The sequence below is a fragment of the Sesamum indicum genome, linkage group LG8 (genome assembly GCF_026168435.1).
Source record: "Sesamum indicum cultivar Baizhima isolate 11 linkage group LG8, ASM2616843v1, whole genome shotgun sequence".
In the NCBI taxonomy this organism is placed as follows: Eukaryota; Viridiplantae; Streptophyta; class Magnoliopsida; order Lamiales; family Pedaliaceae; genus Sesamum; species Sesamum indicum.
Genome location: NC_142664.1, coordinates 28,277,098 through 28,295,030, shown reverse-complemented (window position 1 = coordinate 28,295,030; position 17,933 = coordinate 28,277,098). Strand labels below are relative to the sequence as shown.

At 37.0% G+C, this 17,933-nt stretch overlaps 2 protein-coding genes across 4 annotated transcripts; one reads left to right on the top strand and one right to left on the bottom strand.

The window, feature by feature from the left end:
- Positions 1-322: 322 nt before the first annotated feature.
- Positions 323-14,292, top strand: LOC105169187 (phosphatidylserine decarboxylase proenzyme 2). 2 transcript variants are annotated; one of them, XM_011089530.3, is made up of 21 exons: positions 323-747; positions 881-960; positions 1,612-1,636; positions 2,343-2,402; positions 2,622-2,690; positions 4,217-4,309; positions 4,389-4,439; positions 4,882-4,965; positions 5,480-5,571; positions 7,717-7,872; positions 8,288-8,372; positions 8,642-8,753; positions 9,003-9,103; positions 11,095-11,142; positions 11,664-11,810; positions 12,214-12,309; positions 12,539-12,613; positions 12,701-12,793; positions 13,378-13,464; positions 13,558-13,608; positions 13,882-14,292. In XM_011089530.3, exons 1-21 carry the CDS (start codon positions 535-537, stop codon positions 13,984-13,986), a joined length of 1,923 nt encoding a protein of 640 aa, XP_011087832.1. In that variant the 5' UTR covers positions 323-534; the 3' UTR covers positions 13,987-14,292. The 2 variants fall into 2 exon arrangements, with proteins under 2 accessions (XP_011087832.1, XP_020551599.1); XM_020695940.2 differs by lacking the exons at positions 323-747; positions 1,612-1,636 and having other exon boundaries at positions 942-960.
- Positions 14,293-14,497: 205 nt separating this feature from the next.
- On the bottom strand, positions 14,498-17,292 carry LOC105169186 (putative clathrin assembly protein At1g03050). Of its 2 annotated transcripts, none has more exons than XM_011089528.3 (3): positions 16,950-17,292; positions 15,882-16,625; positions 14,498-15,790 (listed from the first exon to the last, which is right to left on the bottom strand). In XM_011089528.3, the coding sequence occupies exons 2-3, from the start codon at positions 16,537-16,539 to the stop codon at positions 14,670-14,672; spliced, it is 1,779 nt and encodes a 592-aa protein (XP_011087830.1). In that variant the 5' UTR covers positions 16,540-16,625; positions 16,950-17,292; the 3' UTR covers positions 14,498-14,669. The 2 variants fall into 2 exon arrangements, with proteins under 2 accessions (XP_011087830.1, XP_011087831.1); XM_011089529.3 differs by having other exon boundaries at positions 15,882-16,616.
- Between the last annotated feature and the right edge of the window lie 641 nt (positions 17,293-17,933).

Below are 17,933 nucleotides of genomic sequence, written 5' to 3'. Positions count from 1 at the left end.
TATTTATGAAAAAAAATAAATATTATGTGTACTAAATATAATTTTATAAATTATAGCATATTAGTGTGTAGTAATATCAAATATCAAGAAGGCAATATAATTATAAATTATCCAAAATTACCAGAAAACCATATGAGATATTTATCTTTATTTATTTATTTTTAGGGTAAATTATTTGTCTTTATTTCAGTTGTCACTTTCACGCATAAACCCCTCTCCATTCTGGATATGCTGCTGTCTCCGGCCGGGCCCCAATTCACACTGACATCATTCCACTTTATGTGGAACTGGATGAATTATGAATAACAGGACTCCGTCCCCCCACCCCCACCCCACCCCACCCCACCACACCCCCTCCCCTATTTCTCGATAGTCAAAACTTTCTTGATTGCCCTCTTTTGAATCATATCTTGCTTCCTGTCGCAAAATAAAGTCGTCTGTGCGAAATTATAGCTTGGATCACTGTCTCTGTCTGTGTTGGAGTTGTTTCTGTAGAGTGTAAAGTAGGCTGAGCAGACCCGAGTGAGGGAGAAAATGGGTCATGCAGCTTCGAAGCACGAGAACCCGGATGAGTCAGCGGACACTTCTGGGGCCACGACATCAAGAATTGCGAAACTCCGGCAGCGCCTCCACCGTCACCGTCCCCACTTCCGCCGCCACCACCGTGACACGAGTTCAGAGTCCACCATGCGCAAACTACTCAAGGAGGGAGACTTCGCCGGAATCGCTTTCCTCCGCATCATCGGCGTACACCTTCATGACATACTTTTTGTTCTAATTCAACCATCGCTGTTTGTTTTTCATTTTTTTGGAGTTTTGGTGGAAATGCTTAATGGGATTCCAAGTTGTGTTTCTTTGTTCTTTTTGTTGGGTGGTGAAGGCGAAGATGAAATTCAAGGACAAATGGCTTGCATGTGTTTCTTTTGGTGAACAGACTTTCCGAACCGCTATCTCTGATGAGTTAAGTCGTTTTTGTTTTTTTATTTATTTTCCCTTTTTTGGTTTTTAAAATATTTGATCGTGATGTCAATCAATAATTTTGATACATTAACTCATATACGTTACTTGTGAGCTAGTTGTAATTTTAAGTGCCAATTCATTTTCTGACTCCTGCTACATTGAATTGAGTTTCTCTCTAAATATGTGTTGTGCACTCTATTTGTCTCTCAGAAGAAGCGAACTGAGGTATCTACAACACATAAATTCCAATGTAAAAGAAAATTAGCTAATCCTTCTGGCAGTAATAAGCATTTTGCGAATAGTTTTGATGAAATAGGAGTTTGTGTGGATAGAAATATAATGGAGCGGAGAGTAGATCAGTAGCTTTCATTAAACTATTGCTTGGTTTTGTGTCGGGCCATTTATTGGATTATTTTATTTTTGTATTCTGTTGTTCTGCTTGTCAATTGTTATAAAATTATTTCTTGTTGTATTCATTTGCAAATATATTTTTTTTCATATTCATGAGATGACTTGATTATACAAATTCTTTTGGAAACGATTGGTAGTTTTCATGTGTATATATAATCATGCTTTAAAGAAAAGTTTCACTGTCCATGGATATTGTCTCCCTGTCTACAGGCATTGACACTGTTTTTGTTATTTGTACAGCACGGACCAACCTGTCTGGGGTTCTGTGAGTATCTCTTAACATTATTTTCATTGAACACATAAATAATCTGTTGAAGTCCATGACTCTTATTTTTTCATTTCAACAACACATTAATTTTAGACAATGCATTGTTGTGGTCTGTAAACAATTGAGTCCTTTTTCAAATGACATGGCTAAGAATCTTTGGCAAATAAGTTTATAAAATTTGTTGCAATGTGGGGTGTGTGGATTCTCTATACTTTTAGGAGGACTGTTAGATGGTGTTATGATGTTGTATCGTGTGAGTCTCTGGCATGAAAGAACTGCCAGGTCTTTTGAAAGAATTGAATTTACTTTATGCATACTAAGAATTGATACTTGGCCGTGTGCTTTCTCTCTGACCAAATAGTATTTCTGTGTATTTAAAGCACTCTTTAGATCCACAATGGAGTAAACTTTTCATATCTTGTAAGGGGCGCGCTGAATATTTTACCCTTAAATTGCATGTTTGTAACATGCCATCAATTTATTAACCAGTATCAGTTAAGGCATATGAGTTTGACATCTTACCCAGTTTCTCTTATTAGATGATAAAGAATCTTTGTTCTGCCATAGCAGTTGGTTTCTCCTGAGCCTCTAGATACTGTATTTAGTTATATCATGGTCATAATCATCCCTTGAACCAGGGTCTTCAATGATTGTTTCAATATAACAATTTTCATAATTTGAACTATGGCTTCATACTTCACAGGAGAAAAAGCTTCTTTTGGAAAGAAATGGGGCACATGTTGCAAGAATATCTGTATTTGAGGTGTGTTTTCATCTGCTGTCATTAGCCATCTCCTGATTTTTTCGTCATCAGGGAGAAAAGTTTTCATAACAACCACTATTATTTTTCTCTCTCCATCTTCGTCTCATTCATTCCAAGTATATGATGATATTGTTTAATTCATATCATGAGTTTTTATGCTCTACCTTAATATGTGCACATGTCAACTGAGTATTATATCATTCTTTATTTTGGATGCAGACTAACAGAATGTCCAAGAACAATCTTATTGGTTTCTGTGAGATTGATTTATATGATTTTCTTACTCGGGTGAGATACACTGGTCTCAGAGTTTTATTGTTTACTATTTCAACATGGTGGACATGTTAGTGGAACGATAGTTCATTTATGGCATTTTTCTGTTGGTGCACGTGTTCAGAAAAGGAAGCAAACTCGATCGAACTCCTGAAATTAACAAAAAAGTCTTAGCCTCTAAAACATTTCCAAACATAGGCTTGGGTTACGGCCCCTCTCATTTCTCATTGGAGGAGCTCTATGGAACATGCATTTATTGTAAACAGTTTATAAGAAGAGGCATATAGTAGCATCAAGATTCCCATATTTTATCATGTTTTGTTGGAGCAGAATGTTAGTTGATAAGGCAACTGTAATGCTAAAGAATAAAAAATATGATAACTTGTTAATTTAAGAAGACTTATTTGTGCTTGGGCTTGAAATGCGTCTGCTCTTTCTTGAAGTGTCTCATTTTCTGCTTTTGGCTGGGGTGTATGTGTGTTATTGGTGCATGGCCATTGGTGATTGGTAAAGAGAAGGTGAGATAAGTGAAATTAAGCTGTCAAAATATAACACTTTATTACTTAGGGGTGAAAAAGCAAAATTAGAACATGACATAGCCTAACTGTATGGATTACTTGCTATTCAGTTATTTCTCTTTGCATGATAAATTAAAGATGACTCTTATGCTAGTCATCTTTGAATAGAGTCCTGAAATGATCTTTGTCTTAATTGATTGAATATATGATTTATTGGTTATCTATCAATCATGAGCTATTTACTTATAACGTGGTCTACATAGTGTCCTACCTATGAACGTCTGGTTGATCCGAGCTTAATAGAAATATCTGAATATTATAGGTTCAGGTTCAGCATGTTTATTGATGTTTAGTAGTTATAACCAATCAGTTATTTACGAATAACCCATAAATTGAACGACAACAATAGCACATTATTTTTCAGGAACCAACTTAATGTATTTCCTGAATTATAAAACATGGAGAAGATTATTATTCAACTGAAAAAGTAACAATTGGAAATAGTGAAGAATAAGAAAATGACACTGATGAATATTTGATGTTTTGGGGGTAAAAAAAGCCAAAGATATATGGTACAATTTGCCTTTTTTTCTTGATTTGTTTGCACTGACGTATGTAATTTATCAAGTTTTAGGTTTGACAAGATATTCTCAAACTTCCTTTTTATGGCTGAAGCTTTTCACTCTTGGTCTTGTGACCGGTAATTTGTGTCTAAAGCTTGGATTTGAATCAAACAATTTCCTTGTGACAGATTTAGGGTTTTCCTTTTAATTTTTACCTATTAAATATAGCAGTACAGTGTAAAATTTTTAAGATGACATTTCAAATCTAGTATGTCCAAGATAATCGTGTTTTGAAGAAACAGTATCGAAACCACTCTTTGATTAAATCTAACAATGTGACTATCACATGTATTATTATTGTGTTTGTTACCTTTTTCTTTTTCTTTTCTACTTGCATAGATGTGTATATATGAATTGTTAGAATGCTTTCTTTTTAATGCTCAGATCAAATATTTTGTAGGATTCAGATTCTGACATTGAGGATTATGGCCTATTAGATCCAGCATCTTCTGGAGGAATTGTTGGCACTATAACCGTGTCTTGTTCCATTGAGGTGCAAATTTCTTATACCTTCATGTCTGCAGAAAATACGCTATTTATATGCCTTACACTAATTATTGTAACATTTGTAGGACCCAATGGAAACAGAAATGAGTTTTGCAAGGCGTATTTTGTCTATAGTGGTATGTATAACTCTTGGCGTGTGATATCATATCTACCTCGCCTCACTAAATCATACTGATGAATGAGAATTGTTGCTAGTGTTCCATTGGCATGCTAATAGTAATTTTCCTGTACTCCTTGGTGTCTATGCATTGGAATGTATGTGAATTATGACAAAAGAAAAGACGAAGGGTTTATCCTGGGTTGAAAAATTTAAACTGGATGATGATCCTTCACTAGTCCCATAATAAGGTTTCTTTCTGGATGCCATATGTAATCAGAATGCTCCATTGGTGTGTAGTGTCAATTTTGAGAGGTTAAAAGAGGATAAAGTCAAAGTTACCTGACAAGTTCTTTAAGATGCAAGAATATCAACAAGCGTCTTGCCACGGTGTGGGTTGTCTTTTCCTTGTAGTTCAAAAATTATAGTTACATCTACCCTTTTTTTTTGCCATTATACAGGATTACAATGAAGATGGAAGTCTTTCGTTTAACGAATTCTCCGACTTAATTGATGCATTTGGCAATCAACTGGCTGCCACCAAGGTTTGCATCTGAAATTTTAGAGTGTTATTCACATTTCTGAGATTCTTGAAGCATTGGTGAGTGTGTTTTTATTGCGAGAGTTGGATACACGAAGCAGATTGCATCCTACTTTCCCTAGTACTGTTAAGAGGCCTTCTCATTCTTTAATCTGTGGGCTTGCCCTGCTCGTGACTCGGCTTGGTCTTGAACAATCCGGCATTACACTGCACAAAATCATACAATTGTATTTGTTGCTTTCATCATGAGCCACATATTTCTCCAATCAAGAAATCAAAGTCAGCAGATGTAGCTCTGTTGTAACAATCATATAAGATCACCATCTTTTTTTCTTCTCGATAACTATAAGATCCATAAATTCAAGTTCACTAATGTGATTTGAGGATGAGCATACATCATTTCTGGCTATAGATGCTGTGCAATAAACTGAACGCCAAAGTCTCGTTAATGGCAGAAATATTAATAACTGTGTTTCAATATCTGTTTTATCTTGTCCGTCATTTTGCTTTGTTTTCAGAAAGAAGAACTTTTCAAAGCTGCTGATGAGAACGGAGATGGCATTGTCAGCCTGGATGAGTTGGCTATGCTTCTAGCTCTTCAACAAGAAAAGTAGGCTCTTAAAACATCTGTTAATTTGGGAAAAGATTGTGGGGTTTTTCTTCTCAATATATTACCATTGATTTTCAAAGAATAAGTAATATTTATGCTTAACGGCTCTCTGGTATATCCTGTATGGATCCTTTTGGATTGATTAACTTGTTTTCCTTCAATATTTGACATGAGAAATTAAAAATCTTCAATTCAAGGTTTGTTTATTTATAAACATGACCTCTGTTTATAGACAAGAATCTCCTTTTACTCACTTATAATTACAGCACATAATTCTTCTTCAAATTCATGGTGCTATTGATTATGTCTGTGACTAGTGCAAAGGAAGGGCATGCCCTATGTATAAGCATAGATGCTCTCTTTCTTTGAATCTGTAGTCAACATTGCCTTTAACCATCCTTGGTGTTGGTTGTGGGTGATTTTCTTTTTATCCCATAAGCAACTGGAATAACCCTTTGCAATTTTCCTACTTTTATTTCCTTCTCATTTTTTCTTATCTTTTTAATTTTTCATGTTTCATGGTGAACAGGAAGTTGTTCATTTGTTCTAAATAAGTGGAGGGATAGAAGTTGTGTAGGCCTAGAAAGTTTAAATGTATAGCCACCCTCCGCCAAAGTGCCCTCAATAATCTTGGTTAGCATAAAGGCCAAACTGATTGTTACTCTGGTTGAAGTTATGTTTGTTGCTTTCCGTCTTCACTTGTTCTTTGTTTATACTATGTATGACCATCCAGAGAACATTACCTAGTCAAATATTAATATCTAGGAATTGGAAGTACATCCACCAAAATAGTGATGGACTTTGAGAAGGCCAAAAACTGAACATTTCCATGCTAATGTTACCCACTTGCAATTTGTATTCCACGCTGGTGGCATTTGACTCTCTTCATTTACATGACTGCTATTTGTTCCAATTAGACAGGCTTGACATATTGAAAGCTTTTAAGTTAGATAAACTCAAGTTTTAACTTTCTTGTTACCTATTGAGGATAGTTTTGGCGGGATAAATACTCCATTGGACTTTTCATAAGCTTCTGTCATTTCAAAATATAGTTGCCCACTGCTTAGCATTTTAAAACTCCTTTACCAGAAACTTATTTCTTGCATTAAGATAATTTATAAGGAAAAGAAAGCACTTCCTGTATAAGTTAGAAGTTACTAGTTTCTATTTCCTAAAAGAAGGATGTGGCACCACTAAATTGGAGGTATAGATCTGGCTATAAGCATACATAATTTAGGTCTTCCTATATCTCTTTTGCCTTTTCTCCTAGATGGTGTCTGTAAAAATAAATGCTAAGAAGTCTGGGACTCTGGTGACAAGGATGAACACAATGCAGAACCCAACCAAATTAACTACCGAATGTAGAAAATACAGGAAATTGTTCATATTAGAGTGGTGCTTCCTTCTTCCAGTACCAATTGTTGTACTCCCTTTCGTTTCTATCCGTGCCATTCACTGAACTAAAGTCCCACAAGGTCATCTCCGGTGGCACAAGGCATTTCTACTGTCAAGGGGACTGCTAAACCCTAATTCTGTGCTTCCTGTATATTAAAACATAAATGCATTTGTGATGCACTAAAATGGTAAACTAAATATGGCATTACACTCATTCATGCCAGTAAAACATATGGATTTATTTCATTGTGCTATTTGCCTATAAAGACTGCCATCAGCACTTAACTTATGCGAGTAAGCTAGTCTTCCTGAATCTTAACTTATTCAAACTATAGTTGTATAATTGATAATTTACGGGTTAATTATTAACTCGCCTGTGCACATTTTGGTATTCCCTTTTCTTTTAGGCTGGAAGGGGGTGATCATGAGATCTGACTGGCATGATCTTCTAGTAGGACACTGCTGGTTCTTTAGCCAAACTTTGTTTAAGGTCCTATATTTTCTGATTTCCTTGGTATAGTGGGCCTTGGATGTATCAGAATGCCTTATCTACTAAGTATCTTGGATCTAGTGAACAATGAGCTGAAAAGATATGTTAAACCTCAGTAAGCATGGTCACCACTACTAGGTTTTCCGTTTTTAGCAATTGTTATCACTAGAAACCCATTGCTATTATATAAAACTTTAAAGATTTTTCATTATAATGTTGCACTACTCTTACTTTTTCTTTAAATTTTTTTTTGAGTGCAGGGATCCACTTATTAACTGTTGTCCTGTGTGTGGTGAAATTCTTCAAGTCTCAGATCGGTTGAATACTGTGGTTCACTTGACTCTGTGTTTTGATGAAGGCACTGGAAATCAGGTTATGACTGGAGGATTCTTGACTGATAAGCAGGCTTCAAAAGGGTTAGGACTTAAATTTCTCTTGCTCCTTATTATGAGTAGTATTTGCTTCTGGATAGACATAAGATAGCAAGGTTAAAAAATGTTCCAAGAAGGACCATGTATTATGGAAATTCTCAACTGCTCGAGACAAGATTTCATTGTAAAGAAATGAGATGCAAACCATACAAGGGTACTGATCCTCATGTGCGTGCATGGTTTAGTTGATTAAGACAAAGTACCTCTTATTATCTACCTATTAGTATGAATGATGTTTTTATGTTGTTGATCAATATGGATGATGCTTTCTTGGATGGATTTTAGCCGTGCAATCTTCTTCTTACAATTTTGTTTCAGTTACAATAAGAATTTACAACCATTGTAGTGGATAACTATCTGTTTTCATTTGATTTGTCAAAGATAAACATTGTCTTCGCAGGTGGATGTTCAAAATTAGTGAATGGGCCCATTTTTCATCCTATGAAGTTGGGTTGAGGTCTGGATCAAGTGCTTCACATATTCTGGTACTTTTTCCTTCACAGCTCATTTTCCTGGTAACATCTGTGTGTGCCTGGAAGAACTTGTTTTAGTGTAATATTTGTGTCATTAAATTCCTCTGCATGTGAACCATGGATGTTGTTTTGCTTTTAATTCATGTACATTCATTGCCAGCATGTTACTTGATATGATGATGCTCAAAACTAGCACTGAAAGGAGAGGGATTTTCATTCTAATTTCTATGAATGCAGTCAATTCTTAAGAACCCCCTGAGATACTCTTTTTGATTTTTCAGGTTTTTGATCGGCGAACAAAGCGACTAGTGGAGGAAATAATTGACTCCAAGATTATTTTATCTATGAGAGCCATTTATCAATCTAAAGTAGGACTTGGCCTCATGGACAAAGGTTGGCGTTTAATATATAAGTGCTGCATTTTAGTTTTTTGAAAGAAATATTCAATATTTGTCTCTTTCATGCATCTTCATCTTCTTGTTTTTTAGATTTTGATAAAATTCTTTCATCATTTGTTATTCTGCAGTGCATTTAGTTTGTAAGCTCTAATGGATATTTTTCTTTTTTCCTTGTGTGGTCAAGTCAAATCATTATTCACTCTTTGCATATCCTTGATTTGTGGAATTCCTTATATGGATGCAGGGGCAAAAGAACTCTTGCAAAGCATCTCAGAAAAGCAGGGCAGGAAAATGGAATGCACTGAATCTGCCAAGAATATTCCAGATTTTATTAATATGTTTAAGGCATGAAATATTTTTTGAACAAGGACTCCACCAGCTCTAATTGCATTTTTCACTTTGAATTAGGTGTATGTTCCATGAATTTTAGTTCTAACCAGCGAAAGGCGTCTTTGTCTAAGTGACTACCATCAGTTTCAATAGTTTGTCAGTTGTGAAACCTGTTTTAATTTGGTTGCTTCATTTCCTGTGGTTCTTGATTTCTTGCAGTTATGAGTTTATCAAGGTTGTGTCCTTTTCTTAAGCTTGCATGAATCCTTTTATCAGGATAGGCTGAGAGAAATGGCAATGTGATTGGATGTCTTCTGTCAGGAAGAACTATTTATAGAACAAACAATTTTTGCTTCATTTATTTTTCAAGCTATTTCTGGTACATAATTATTCTGACCTTGTTCTAATAATCTCCAAACCGATCATAATTATTTGTTCTTCTATAATCCAATATGTTAGCTCATTTGTGTGTAATTGCTGTGTCAAGGAAATTCTCTCCTGATCAATGGATATGTTACTTTGTTTCTTTTGTGAATGTTATCCAAGTGTTTGTTGCATATCTGTGGAAATCTCCTTCACGTCTAATAGATTCAATTAGTTTGCTTGGGGTAATTGCTAAGGTTGAACGAGCGGGCATATTTTTTCACCTTTCTACATATTTGCAAACATGGTGTCATTTCTTCTTCTGCATTTTCGTATATGCTAAAGACTGTGGATCAGCATCTAGAAAGACCAAATACTGAATAAACCGGTCGACAAGTGCCTCTACTTTTACTTGCCATATTGATCAATATTAGAAGACTTTATACATGATGGTGGTGTACTCTTAAGACAGAATTTAGAACATCTAGAGCTTATCAGTTGTGATCTTCTGTGATTTCCAACCAATAAATCTACTCTTGGTCAGAAAAGCGAGATACCCAACCCTGTTGACTGATTGTACTTCTGATGTCAGATGATGACTATCATTACCTGACTGTATCACTCCCTACTTAAGCAAAGGATACAGTTTGACTCTCAAATTGATCCCAAGTCAAGAATATATTCTTTTTGCTAATATTGCTGTCAAACAAAATCTTCATTGACCAACCAGTGAAATTGGTTGAGTTCAGCTTTTTATCCAGTTATAAGTCCAGTACTCTTCATTTTCTTTTAATTGCTTGCCTGTCATTTAAGTTGTATCTTGGTTTTCATGTTCTAGTAAGTGAAATTTATCTGAGACATTATCTTCATCTAATCATTTGCTTCCCAGAATGAAAAAGGATAGGAGCTTTTGGCTGGTTAAATGTTATAGCAAATTGAAGTTGGGTTATTTGAATTTCAAATGAGTACACCCGGTACATGTTCCTGGGCACAGATCAACTTGTATTGAACATTAAACTCCTTTCATGTAAATATATGGAAGACCTCATACTAGAGCTGATTCTAGAATGTTGGCATCCAAGACTATGCTTTTCTGCTGTAGTACTTAGTCAAAGTGAAAGCACTTGCATATAGTTTCATGCAATCACATAATGTGTCAAATGGTGGCATATTATAATTCAACATGAAAAGAAGCCTTGGTCAAGTAGCTACAGATTGGATTCTTCATTTTGTTGGGCGTGGCCTTAATTGTGATTTTGACTCTAGTACCAGTGATCCCTTTGTTGTTTTGATCCTGTAGGAAATAAGACATGATTCTGTTATAGTAAAAAACCAGGCTGATCAGACGAGGGCGATAATTCATGTAGTGAAACAAAATCTTTTCAAACTAGGGCGATAAGTAGTGAAGTCATGTAGTTCATCAAATCCCCTCCTAACGCCCTTCCCCTTCCTCCTTCCTCCAAATGTGTTTCGTGCATCCATGCATGCACATTGTGCATGAGTGTCTTCAGCCTAGTTTCATACTTATTGCCATCATTGAATGGAATCATAAGTTTTTTTTTTACATGTTCTCATGTCTACGTATCGAATCAGCTTATGGGAGAATATCTGTTCCTTGATTGCTTTAATTGATTATGTTGCAGGATCAAATAAATCTGTCTGAAATCAAATACCCTTTGGAGCACTTTAAGGTTGGTAAAAAATTCGAGACTGTATGGTATTTTAAGCTGTTGCTTGTGTTGTTACATTTCAACTCCACCACCAGTACTTGAGTCTGGATAATTGGGGAGTCGAATTTGTTATTTCCTTTTGCTAGGAAAATGACCACGTTGTACTATTCGCCTGTATGCACTTAATCCAACTCATCCCCCCTCCTTCCCCTGTAATTAGGATTATGCAAGTCCTTATAATGTTATCTTTGTAAATCGTTGCTGGGTAATGATGAGAGAATAGGGTACCACACAACAGTCATTTAAGCTATTTCAATTGCATGCTTGAATGTTCCATGATCTGCTATTTCCATTCCCTTTGTTATTAAGTACTGAAGATTCAAAGATTACCACTTTTACACGCTGTCTCCATGGATTGCATTCACTTAATTGGGTGCTCACAAATTTATTTCTTGCTTTTTCTCTGTCAGTATGTCCTTTTGTTTTGTATATTATAAAACTCCTTGTGATATATGATTTTTTTTTTCCTGGCCTGGTTGCAGACATTCAATGAATTCTTTATAAGAGAGTTAAAACCTGGTGCAAGGCCAATTACCAGCATCGAATGTGACGATGTTGCAGTATGTGCCGCTGATAGCCGGTTGACAGCATTTGAAACTGCTTCAGATGCCATGAGATTTTGGATTAAGGTATAACTATATATCTGTCATGCAACCTCAGTAGCCTTCTGTGTGTTATGCTGTGTTTTTACCGTTGTCTGGTCATCATCCAATAAGTCTCTGCAGGATGATTCTGGAGCGATGTGGTCTATGAGAGCGAAATTTATAAAGCACATGAAGTGCTAGTAAAATTACTGTATATCTATTGATAATATGTGTGCTTGTGGCCAATTTTTCTGTTCTTGCTTTATAAATTTTTATGTTACTCTTTCCTCTATACTTATTTTCTGACATTTCGACAGAGCTTCACTGAAATTAGAGGAAATTGGTCAGACTACATCTTAGCAGTCATCTAGAAAGGAGTATTCTTTATTTTTCAAATATGCTTTTCTGCTGTATAGCATCTTATTCAGAATCTCTTTTGTTAAACTAGGGAAAAAAATTTTCTATACAAGGTCTTCTAGGGAGTGAAGTGTCCTCCAGTGCCTTCACTGATGGTAGTCTAGTGATATTTCGGTTGGCACCACAGGTACTCTCAATTTCTCTAGTTCTTGAACTTGATTTAAGGTTCTTGAAGAATTATCAGTTTTACTTGCTTGTGAGGTACTTTCAGTTTCTCTTGTTCTTGAACTTAATTAAAGTTCTTGAAAAATCATCAATTTTACTTGCTTGTGATTTCTTTTTATGCTGGAGCACGATTTATTTGTCAAAGTAATATCTACATTAATGCTGAACTCAGTCCCTCCAAATTATTGCAGGATTATCATCGATTCCATGTTCCTGTATCTGGAACTATTGAGAAATTTGTGGATATACCTGGATGCTTATACACGGTAGTTTTAAACTTGCTGACACATTTGATGACATTCTGTGGCTTATCTTCTGATGCGTCGTTTTGTTTGCTGTCATCCATCTTCAAGGTTAACCCAATTGCAGTGAATAGCAAGTACTGTAATGTGTTCACTGAAAATAAGCGCGTCGTATCTCTAATATCGACGAAAGAATTTGGAAAGGTTTGTCACTATGAACGATTTCTTCTACTGTTTTCTGTCGAAGACAAGATATTTGTAATTTCACAATCCTTGTCATATACCAGGGGCTAATCATGTCTGCTTATTCTGTAGGATTATGTACTGGCAATTTCTACATTTGTTGTCTTGATTAAATTTTATTAATAATGATGATGAACTTTTGTTCTTCACATGGGGACTTATTTCCATTTAGTACTGTTTGAATATATTATTTGGGCATTCTGTTTGGCTTCGCAATCAGCCGACTTGGAGATTCTTCTTGCAGTTATTATCTTGACAGTAAGTGGGGTCCTCAGAACCTGGAATTTAAATGATTATGTGATGTCTCTCCACGGATTTTTCTTTTTTCTTTTCCTTTTGGCTTTTCCTTGCATTATGTGGATCTGTGAAAACAAATCACCTTTTTCTCCAAATGAATAGTTGGTTTTTCATTTGTGATGTTGGGATGTAGTATGAAGTTACTGAACTATAATAAATTATGACTTGTGGGGACTCGAATTTACTTATTATAATGACAACAGAACAACTTATTATCAACTCTGTAAATGAGTATATCTCGAATGCAGGTAGCATTTGTTGCTATTGGAGCAACGATGGTTGGTAGTATCACTTTTTCCAAAAAAGAGGGTGACTATGTCAAGAAAGGAGATGAGGTTCATAGTAATTGACTTGGCTTTAAGTTTTCTTTCACAAGAAATTTTGTGTTTGAATTTATTTGGTATCTCATTCATTAATTTTACTTGCAGTTTGGATATTTCTCATTTGGTGGAAGTACCGTCATCTGCGTCTTTGAAAAGGTTAGTATCAGAACCTTCTGGAAAATTCGTGCTTCCCACAGGGCAATAACACAAGTTGATAAAATTTAAGATATCTTCTGCCGGTGGACTGCTTTTCCGTTTACATATAGATCCGTCACAGAATATTTCTCATAAAAAGGATCTTTACATTCACATTTCAATATCAATTCCTTGGACGGTTGATCATTCACATTCTTGTATTTTGGATTTTTTTTCATATTATTTACTTATTGAAGGTTGCACTAATGTCCAAGTATATGTGAAATACTGCAGGATACAATCAAGATAGATGAGGACCTCTTGGAAAACAGTTCAAGATCACTCGAGACCTTAGTCTCTGTTGGTATGAAGCTGGGTGTCTCCATTAAGAAATGCTAGAGTACAGAGTTGCCAAAGTTCGCAACAATTCTGAGATGGGCATGAAACTAACTCTAAAGCTTACAGATGACTAGCAGTGCATGTACGTTGTTTCCTATTTGTTATTTCTCAAACAGATTGATGGCTACCTAGTCGTCTTACCTGACTGGATATGAAGTTATTGCCAATATATGGTGTTCTCTGAGAGTGCATATATGGAGAAATTCTCTGTACAATGTATTGCTTTCTACATTGCTGGTGCTGGTATTACTTGTAATAACAATGTTCAAGATATTCATTTTAATGTCTTATGGTCTATTCGAAGAATTATTACATTCTCGTCTTAATTGGCTTTTACATCTCTTACTGGTGAATGAAACTTATCTTTCCATGGACTTAGCAAAAGATCATGAAAAGCTGCTAACAGAGTGGTCTTGCAGAATCTTCTGTTTAAGCAGTGTTTGGTCATCCAAATTAGGGAACAAGTTTATGCATTCAATAGCAATAAATTCCATATAGAAACAAATGCAAGAAACAATGAACTCTTTATTTGTTACTAAGTAATTGTAGCTGAGTTTCACACTCTTGTGATTTTACGACCACATCTGTCTCAGTGGGTTGACATAAGTACTATACAAAACAACATTTGCAAAGGTTCCGCTACATTGTATTGGTCTCTCAGTGTAAAGGTTGCACAATGGCTTTTAATATGTTCTCGTGTATCCTCCTGCGTTGAACTGATAGGGGTTCTGTTGTACCTTGGCTAGGCTTACCTGTCCCTGCATCCCATCTCTTGCATACTGCTGCCACATTAGTTGCTCCTCCACTAACAATCTTTGCTTCTTCTCCATTTCCGACATCTGCACATATGCTGGTGGAGCTACGGCAAGGGAGGCGGCAAAAGGGTCGGTGTTCCCCGATGAACTGGTGGCTTTGCCATCAGCCGCTGGTGGTGCCGGCAATGCCAGCATGGCTGGCCTCCCGGCCGACCCTAGCGCGACACTACTAGCACTTCCAGTGGCCACGAGACCCGATGAAGCAACAGCCTGAGCTGTTGCACCCTGTTGGTACATCCCATCAAGAATCAATGTGTCGAAGCCTCCAGGAAGCGATGCCTTTTGGTTCGACAAATGGCTGGCAGACTGAACCAATGCGGTTTCCCAGTCTCCTGATGGTTGTTTGAAGGCTTCCCATGGGGTGATTGCATTCCCTGGAGAAGTAGTGGCTGGACCAGTACCATCAAATAGAGCTAAAGCCAGCTTATCTGCTTGTTCCTCAGTGCTTGGTGCATCTTCACCTAAGTTCAACAGATCTCCCACTTCTTGAGGTTTCTTCTCCTCTTTTGGCTCCTCTACTTCTTTCGGTACCTCCTCCGGTTCAGCTTCATTTTCTTCGACGAATCCTTCAGGCGGTGGCAACGCCTTGATCTCATTCATATCTGGTTCAGGCTCTGCCTCCTCTATGACCTCTTCAACGGGCTGGGGCTCTGCACGTCTGCCCCTCTCTTGGGGCATGGTGGACTTCTCGTATATGTATTCTTCCATCATATCAAGTTTTTTCTGTGATATCTTCTCGACGTCAGGATACTCGGAAGACCGAGCTATTCCAGCCATCTTGGACCAACCGTGGAAGGCATCGAGCTCATCATACTGCTTGGCAACACGAGAGAAGATCTCGTGGACTCTTACCATGTCAGGTATTTCCAGCTCCATGAACCGGTCGATCAAGACTCCCAGTATTTCTGTTATGTCATAGCATAGCTGGAAACTTTCTTTTATAATGGGGTACAGAGCCACATGCACAACCCTGTTATCCTTTGCAGCCCCTGAGTACAAATACATTATGCAATAACCAGACGTAAATTGAGAGAGAGAGGGAGAGAAAGTGATTTGCGGAAGGAATATATATACACACACCTGTTGGTCTACATGCTAAAAACCTTTCAAGAAGCTGCATAAGATGATGAACCCTGGAGAAAACAAGCTCATTTCGCATTTCATGCAGAGGAGTGGCCTTCCCGGACTTTGGGCTGACGCCGCCTCCACCACCCTCTTCCTCCTCCACCTGTGGATAACCATAACCGCTCCGCTTGCCTCTCCGGCCCTGCATCCTGAACTCCAGCTGCTCATCTAAGTACAGCGCATACGTTCGCACGAACGCCGAATAGTCCCAGGCGTACGACTTACCAGAAGTGTCACGAAAATCTGACATGTTGAGGAGGCGCGTCCCACGCCTGGTTGCGAAGAAGATCTCCTGCTCGTAGGCGGGGTCTCCCTCAGCAAGGAGACGTTGAACGAGCATGAGGGTCTTTAAGGCCACCACCCAATTCTTGGTCTTGTTGAGGCGCCTGGCAATGGTGTTGACGCAGGCGTTAACAAAGGCACGCGAGTAGGCCGTCATGTTGAGGATTTCACGGATGTAGCGCTCGTCGGGAGGTAACTCCTCATGGCGCGTGGCCTTAACAATGGCTACATCGAGGTCCGAGAGGGAGTTGTTGCCGCCAACCTTGGCCAGGCCAATGCTGGTCTTGTCCTTCACTGCTCCAATGGCTTGTCTGAACTTGCTTGGAGCCATAGCAGTTTAATTTGTTGTATTATGATCTTTTAGTTAACTTGGTTGTACGTTTCGATGAAATGGCAACGTCTGTTAACCTAAGACAACTTGAGCCAACATTGATCAAAGTTTAGCATCATAGGTTTCCATATTTCATGATTATTACAATGAAACCTAGAAATGCATGCATGCAAATTCAAATACGAACAAACCTTAACATGAGATGCAACACTATTTCGTATTAAAACACAAATAACTTGTGTTTTTTTTCTTTTCTTGATACAAAAATCAACGAAATATTATTACCCCAAACAAGTAAAATCGACAACGACACACGGCACAACCTCATATATAGCATCATGATGTCCAAATTCATGCATTTCGGAGGCAAAAACGATAAAAAGAAAAAACGAAGAATGAAATAATAGTACCTGATTGATGAAATGAAAATAAAATAAAATCCAGGGAATGAATGAATGAATAATGTATGGGGAAAGTGAGTAGTGTGAATTAGAGAATAACAAGGAAGAAAATGAAAGTTGCGCGCAGGATGGGATGGGCGCTTCTCTTCTCCCTTCTCTTCTCTATGGAAAGCACACTTAAGTTTTGTTCCTCAGCGCTATGGATCTGTCCTCCTCTCCCCCTCCAGTTATTTCTTAATTCATCATATCTCTTCCAGCACTGTTGGTTGGTTGGTTGGTTGGCCGTTGAATAATTGCAAAAGATGATCATCGCTCAATTCTTAGCACAAATTGCGGGAGCTTGTCCGAATGTTTGGAGCTCCCAACTTAACTCACCACACATTTACCACTCCAATTATAATTATTTGTTTTTCTTCTTTTAATAAATCAATTATTATATGCACATAAAATATTAAAAATTTAGGTAATTTGGTCGGATTTAAATAAATGTGCAAGGTCCTTGGGTGTGAAAAATGTAAACGATAGATGGTTGTCAAGAAAATCTCAAGAATCATTAACAACTAATCCAAACAGGATTGTAAAGCTGACTTAAATTCTATGCATGCAGGTTTCATAACCATATAGGCACATTTTTACTCAATATTGCAATCTCAATCAACTATAAGGAGTCGACTGACATCATTCTTAACCAAAGGAAGAAAAATGTTTGTCACTATGACAAACCTACTGGTTGCGTTGCTACTGATGCAACCACAAAAAAAAAAAAAAAATTCATGCAATTTTGCCCCTTTGACAAAAGCGTTGGGAACCACCTTTATTGGTGAAAGGTGTTTTTCGTTCAAAAATTAATTAACGTTGGAATGAAAAGTGTAATAATGTTTAATCTTATGGAATTATATACGTCACCTCCATAAAGTATAGGACCAAAAAGTCAAATCCCCGAACATAAAGTATAACTTGTGAATAATGCAAGATATAGTTGAATATATTAAG

Coding starts and splice junctions, on each gene's coding strand:
- LOC105169186 (XM_011089528.3), bottom strand. CDS start 16,539: ATGGCTCCAAGCAAGTTCAGACAAGCCATTGGAGCAGTGAAGGACAAG. Junction 15,791..15,881: donor TTTAGCATGTAGACCAACAG/GTGTGTGTATAT, acceptor ATTTGTACTCAG/GGGCTGCAAAGGATAACAGG.
- LOC105169187 (XM_011089530.3), top strand. CDS start 535: ATGGGTCATGCAGCTTCGAAGCACGAGAACCCGGATGAGTCAGCGGAC. Junction 2,691..4,216: donor TATATGATTTTCTTACTCGG/GTGAGATACACT, acceptor AATATTTTGTAG/GATTCAGATTCTGACATTGA. Junction 8,373..8,641: donor CAAGTGCTTCACATATTCTG/GTACTTTTTCCT, acceptor TTGATTTTTCAG/GTTTTTGATCGGCGAACAAA.